At 34.6% G+C, this 7,152-nt stretch overlaps 1 protein-coding gene across 1 annotated transcript; it reads right to left on the bottom strand.

The window, feature by feature from the left end:
• Positions 1-216: 216 nt before the first annotated feature.
• On the bottom strand, positions 217-3,621 carry LOC110115334 (65-kDa microtubule-associated protein 3-like; the record flags this gene model as incomplete). Its single annotated transcript, XM_028698802.1, has 10 exons — positions 3,595-3,621; positions 3,056-3,139; positions 2,906-2,980; positions 2,590-2,796; positions 1,578-1,811; positions 1,286-1,495; positions 1,060-1,215; positions 839-971; positions 384-568; positions 217-304 (listed from the first exon to the last, which is right to left on the bottom strand). Coding segments are annotated over exons 1-10 (1,399 nt in total), but the record flags the coding sequence as incomplete, so codon positions are not given.
• Between the last annotated feature and the right edge of the window lie 3,531 nt (positions 3,622-7,152).

Below are 7,152 nucleotides of genomic sequence, written 5' to 3'. Positions count from 1 at the left end.
TTTAATATATTTATTGCTCATTATAAAATATTTTTAATTATATTTTAATTTAATTAAATATAAAAATTTTAAGTTAGATATTTTAAAAAAATTAAAACCTTAATGTTAATTTCAAGCTTAGAATGAAAAAACTTGATGGTATAAAAAAAAATTGTGAGTATTTTTCAAATTAAAAATTTACGCCTCTGATAAATAATGAATATCCCCAATAGTAACCTGGAATTTTGCTGACAACTGCACGGGCTTTTTCAGCGCGCTTGAGCATAAGGTGAGTTCCTTTTCCGGCGTTATAACGATTTTCATCCTGGTAAACCTAAATCAATTAGTAAGTAATCACCAAAAGTGAGTAAGAAAGCATAACCAGAGTGGAAGAGAAATAGAACCCTGTTATAATCTTCAAGCCAGGACTCTTCCTCACAAGCAGCAAACCATTTCTCAACCCTTTCAAGAATCTCCTTCCTGCTGAAGGCTTCCTCTTTCAGAATTGAAATTTGAGCCTCGATCTGTTCCAAAACTAGGGAGGAATCAAGAGATTCTGCAACGGGAGAGTTCAGTGAAAAGCAATTATCTTATAAAAGAACATTTTTAGTTCAAATTCAAGCTTGGATTGGGACGGCTTTATTACTATTTCTCAAAGCCCCTTTCTGGTACAAAATTTTTAATTTTTTTTTTTAAATTGCTTTAAGAAGCAATAAGTAAGCCATCCCAAACGAAGCCTCAATATTTGTGCATCAGTCTTAGGCTTTGTTTTGAACAGCTTTATTATTTATTCTTAAAGCATCTTTTTAGTACTAAAAAGTAAGCAATAAAAAAATTATTTCAAATGAAGCCTCAATACCAGCAAAACAGTCATTTTCTGCAACAAGATGTGTGCGTCGGCACAGCTCATCCAGCTCAATCTTCTTTTTCAAAATCAAGTCCTTCAACTTGCTCGCTTTCAGCGCTTCAAGTCGTGTAACTTCGGCTTTCACCTTCACAAGAAAGGATATTCTATACTTGCTATAATATAATTACAAAATTGAAGTCTAGATAATAAGTATTTGATAATTAAAGACTCACATAATTGATGAATCCCATTGAAAGCGACTTTGGTTCTGTTATTTCATGCTCTGAAGCAGCAATATTACATGTTAAATTTTGAAACTGCTGCTGCTCTTCAGTTGGAGTATCCATCAAATACCAAAGCTCCAGCATTGCGGTTGCCAGATCTTGAAGCTGCCATGGCTATTATTTTAAGCAGGTAATGAGAAGAAATGCCTAATAATTTGATGGAAATAGCAATTACCATGCGCATTCGTTGTAACTTCACTTCCCGCAGTCTCTGCGTGGTACTTATGAGCCTCTCAATTGTATCACTATAGACATTTTTTGACTCATCGGGTCCAACTAAACTACGATGAACTTCACTGGCTGTCTGTTTGAAATCTACATCTAGCACTGAACATAAAGAGTTCAACGTATTCAAGTGGTGCAGCACCTTCCTTAGGCGGTCATTCTGTATAAAAACGAAAGAAAATAATACAGATTCTTCATGATTGTAGCAATGCGAAGGCTATTGTGAGTAGAGAAAATACTACCTTCTCTTTATGGAGTGCATCTAAGCGTCTGTGAAGATCTTGTAGATTTCTTATGGACAAATCAGATTCATCAAGAACTATCTCAAGGCCAGGTTCAGGATTAATCTCGGTTGAGACGCACAGTATTTGCTCCCTTACTTTACGAAATTGACTCAATCTTTCATTCTTTCTTCTTCGCAAATCTTCTAGTTGCTGAATGATGACCTTATGCTCTTCTTTCAAGCTTCTGTCACCCTGGCAGCAATTTCATCGTAAGAAATACATAAGACCATACACGTGTTATTGTCACTAAGAACAGGGGCGGAACCCCTATGAGCCCGGAGAAATCTGCATGTTGTCAACAATCATTCATGTATTTGCTCCCCCGCCTACGCCCACAAATTTTTTTATTTATTTTTATTATAGGATTCTTTAGATAATTTATCCTCTTTAATCTAATTTTTAGTCTTTATTATAAAGATTTTTAGGCAATTGCCTCCCCTAAAAGTTTTAAAATACTATGATTTTTAGGCAATTGCACCAAGAATAATTAAACACATTGTGTATAAGTGCTATTGTTAGGGAACGATGAATAAAATACAAAGAGAAATAGTAAATCAAAATTTTAGGTCGAACCCCGCCATGGGGCGCTGTCTTCTTGGACCTCTGACATATCTGCCAACAGTTACTTACAAGTTTGCCCCCTCTGAAAATTTTGGTTGGTTCCGCCCCAGACTAAGAACTGAGGAAATGTTGTTTGTGGCCAGATTCTTTCTACTTGAAAGATATAATTAAAGCAATACTCATGAATACTCTAACAACAAAGCAAAAACTTTTGCTACTGAAAATCTCTCAAGAGACTAAAAAATTCTAGAAAAAGGCAAAACAAGACAACATGCAAGATTTCTCTTTACAACTGAGCAACATAGCAGAGGAAACCATAATTAAAACTTAAGACTTAATTAACTTATCAAAGAAAAACATATCACAAGATATTTACAAGCATAAAACGGATTACTTAGCATGGACCAACCTGTCTAAAATGAACTGGCCTCTCACCCATCGCAGAGCATAAAGTTGCAATCTCTGCTTCAGAATCTGCAATAGTTTGCCGAAGCTGAGCTCTGTGCCTGTTTGCTTGGTCAACCTTTCTTCTATATAAATCTAGGCACTCTTTCTCTAGTTGGAGTAACATCACATCCTTTTCAACATCTGATTCTCCAATATCATCCCATATAGTCTGCAATAAGTTATAATTAAAAAATTGAAAAAAAAACAGAGGTTGTGCTTTCATCGAGAGATTATTCTGTGCAGCGTCCGAACGTGTCCGAAGGCAAATCCGGACGCGCCATGTCACCCGGTGCACTGGCTCCAGGTGACATGGCGCGTATGGATTCACCTCTGGACGAGTTCGAACACCGCACCTAATAATGTTTCTCTTTCATCAGAGACGGAACATAAATAAATGAAAAACAAGTCTGCAGCAACTTAGGGCTGACCTGAAGTTCATCTAAAAGAGAACTGCAATCTATATCATTTTGCAGAAGAGGACCACGTTTACCTTTCTCCATCATGGAACTAACCTACATAATAGACATACTCAGATGCTAGAAAATACATCCATGAAAGCACTGATCGCTTGCCAAACTATATGAGTTATTTTAAGCTCCAACAAAATTAACAAGAATTTACAAGTTCCAACTTGCAAAAAAGATCAAAGTCGGCAAATCATCCAAAAAAAAATGTAGTAGTAATAAGGGGGCGTCTGAGAAACAAATGCAATACATGAAAAACCGAAGCAAGAAAACGTGAATTTCGATCCTCCGCCAAGAACATCAGGATATACAGTTCACACATCCTTTGTTGACGAATTTATTTGGGTAAAATAGCATGCAAAATTATAATGTTTTTCAAGGGGCAGACTGGAATCCATAGATACTGACTGACAACCTAATCTTATGTAGGAAAATTAGTCTTATTTAGATAAAATTGTCATGTAAAGTAGTAAAGCAAATTGCAGCAAATTGCCCCTTAATGCCTTCATATTTTTCTTAATCACTGCCATCACTGCAAGAACAACTATCCTCATCCTCTCAACTAGACGCGGGCAAAAGGTAGGCGTGGTTGAGTGTGGACTAGTCAAATTAATTTAGTTATGAATGGACAGATACCCAAGCCAGACTCCACAAATTGTATTGGTTTTGCTTGCTGAAGCTGTATTTTCGCTCGGTCAGGTCTGCCTAAAGTAATTTAATGGCATTTTACTGGTCAATGAGAGTATTGGCCTGGTTCAACCGACACATAAGATTGAATCTGGCCGGCTGAGGTGATTTACACCTTCAGGTTGGAAATGTTGAAAGCTCAATTACTTAGTATTATTCTTTCGAATGGCTTCTATCTGCTATTCTTCCCGTTTAAATTTTTGCAACTCTCAACTTATTGATCAGAAACCCAATGGACATGATAACATTTAAATCCAATAGAAATCCATTTTTAAACCTTCATATTCCTTTTTAAATTCAGCTCGTTTCACTTATTGATCAGAAACCCAACGCACAAACAGTGATGATAAAGTTCTGGTATCTGCTTTACGAATCTTTGGTTCTATCTGTTTTACCAGACACAATTAATAGGAATGAATTGTTGGGTAAGGTTGAAGACGCTGGTGATGAAAACTATCATGCTAATGATAATGGACATGGACCTATAGTGGAATCAAAGAATATTCTCAATCCTAGTTTGTGTCATTCTTCAAAAAACATCGCAATCCAAGACATCCAATATAAAATTTAGAATAATAAATGGCTAAGATGAATTGACGAATAAAAATATTAATGCCGCCTTCATTGCCTATTTCTACCATTTTACTAAGAGCGATCTCCTTCTTAGATCATCCAACAAACCAACTCTCAATTATATTGCATCCTCATTATTTCCTCCATCTCTCCAACATGCCCTGAAAATTCAACTTACAAATCCCTAATTCCTGGCTCAAGAAATTACGAACAGAACTCAATCAAGCAAAATTGAGAAGAACGAACCGATGAAATGCATGAATCCGATCAAGAAGCTTTAATTGAAAAATGCGCGTGCGAATTATCACAAATGCCGTATTACCGAAATCGGCGGCCCCTGCAAGGGGTATTGAGTAATAACTGCTGCTCGTCCTTGACGTTGAACACTTAGAGGAGGAGAAGAAGAAGAAAGAGGAAAAGGAGAACAAGAAGGAGAAGGACGAGGAAAAGGGGAGGAGGAGAGAGGAGATCGCATTTGGCCTCCTTGAACCTACTTTAGCGTCGCCGAATTCTCCGACGGATTCTATTCTAAGTAATTTGGCTAATTTGAATTCCGGCAACCTCGGCCTTAAATAGACATCCCCTGTCTCTTTCTCTCTCTCTGTGCGGGGATACGAATCCCTTTTAAATTTGACGGACAGCTTAGGCTTTAGTGACGTCTGTGTAACTTTAGCTAATGAATTAATCACTTTGGCCTATGTTTTTTTTTTTTCTTTGTGACGAGGAAGCACTATTTTTAAGTCAGTATAAATCTCGGTCGACCTAGCATGCAACCCACATCAATTTACACGGGCCAACACTTTGGCCTATGCTTTGTTTATTTATTTATTTATTTTTAATGACGAGCGTTTGCTGTCACACTCGGGTTTTGTCGAGCACGCTTGGCAATCCGTAAACCCCGACCGACCTATAAGGCCACCTACGCCTACAGTACCCGCAGTCGGTGCTTAGGGGCCCCACTTAAGGGTGACAGCCGCTTGAGGGAATTGAACTCGGGATGGCATGTTTCCAACCGAGCACGCCCACCAACCGAGCTAAGCCACGGTGGGTTATGCTTTGTTTATTATTAATATAACAATTCATATTACACTTAAAAGGTAAGAGATGATGAATTGAAAATTTTGCATCAAAATTTAAAATTGTTATTACTATGTCATAAAAAAAATATAATTACAATAGATAAATTACTGTGAATGCAATAAAATATTTGCATACATCAAAATTAAAATTATCCTGAGAGAGATTGTCCACCTCTTCAAGTATTAATTGAGCTTAAATGTAAATAAGAGTTGAAATCAATTTGAATTTTTTTTTTAAGTTAAAATCAATTTGATAAATTTCTAGCTTACAGATGAAAAAGGAGGAGCATAAATGTCATTGAAGGTACTTCGATCTTCCAGTTGATTGAAGGCTAGAGAGTTAAACAAGGACTTGACGTCATCATCATTAGAGGCTTAGAGCATCATGTCCCAGAGACTATGATGAAAGGCTTAAGCCTTAATATTATTATTTATGAAGACCTTGATTGAATTAAAAGATAAATATTAATGTCAAAACCCTTCCTAGTGAGATCCCGTTGCAATGGCAACTTGCTAGTCATCATCCTTGTTTAGAAATTTAATAACAGATATAACAAATATAATATATTATGGGAATAATGAAATTCAATTATTAAATATGAAAATAAAAAAATTTTGAGTGTTATGTATGTAAATCCACTATTAAAATATCAAATTCAATATTAATATCATAAACAACTCAAAATATTATTTAAATTTAATTGCTTTAAAATTAAAAATATTTGCTCATGCAACTCATATCATTCAATCGTATTTTTGAATTTGTGAGATTTAAAACAGATACTCGATAATTAAATATGACATTATGAATGAAAAGAAATAGTATTATTCAGTTCAAATTAATTTAAATCATTCAAAAATGGATAAATGATAAAAAATTTGTTGACATATATTCTTACATTTTTTTAATAGAATAATAACGACCTGCTTATAAAATTCTAATGTTCTCATCAGGCCGAGAATATCCCAATAAATATATGAGTTTGTAATTTCAAGCAGTATTTTCTGACACTTAGCTCTTTTTTTTTCCATCATAAGCTTTAGGTTGCATTTGGAACAGCTTTCTTATTATTATTTTTAAATAATTTTTTAGTATAAAAAATTTAAAAATTTTTTATACTAAAAAATGATTTATAAAACATTAAAAAAGTTATCCCAAATAAATGCTTAGGCTTTACTTGGGACGACTTTACTGCTTCTTAAAGTATCTTTTTAGTACATAAATTTTAATTTTGTACAAGAAAGCCGCTTTAAGAAGCAATATGAAAGTCATCCCAAACGGAGCCTTAGGCTTCATTTGAGATGGCTTTCTGACTGTTTTATAAACCTGATTTTTAGTAAAAAATATCTTAAAAGCACGAAAAAAACAATGGCATTCGTATTGTTTTCTAAAGCAACTTTTAATACAAAAAAATTCTAAAACTAAAAAAATTTGTACTAAAAAATTGCTTCAAAAAACAGGAAGAAATCCATCCCAAACAAAGCCTTAAATAATCACAGAACATTTTCACAAGCATTTTTGTTGCTATCGTTTATGTAAAAACAAGTCACAGTATTCAATACCAAACATTGTTTAAGCATATACCATTCGCATAGAGTGAAGCTCCACATTTATTGACTTCTGGAATAGAAAGAATGGTAGCAACAGTATTTTTGGTCTATAACAGAAATTTATAATTGAAGTAGGAAGAGCTTTTTTTTTTTTTTTTTTTTTTGTCAACA

The sequence above is a fragment of the Dendrobium catenatum genome, unplaced genomic scaffold, assembly GCF_001605985.2.
Source record: "Dendrobium catenatum unplaced genomic scaffold, ASM160598v2 fragScaff_scaffold_1142, whole genome shotgun sequence".
In the NCBI taxonomy this organism is placed as follows: Eukaryota; Viridiplantae; Streptophyta; class Magnoliopsida; order Asparagales; family Orchidaceae; genus Dendrobium; species Dendrobium catenatum.
Note: the sequence above shows the minus strand (reverse complement) of the source record. Positions and strands in the feature narration are given on the sequence as shown.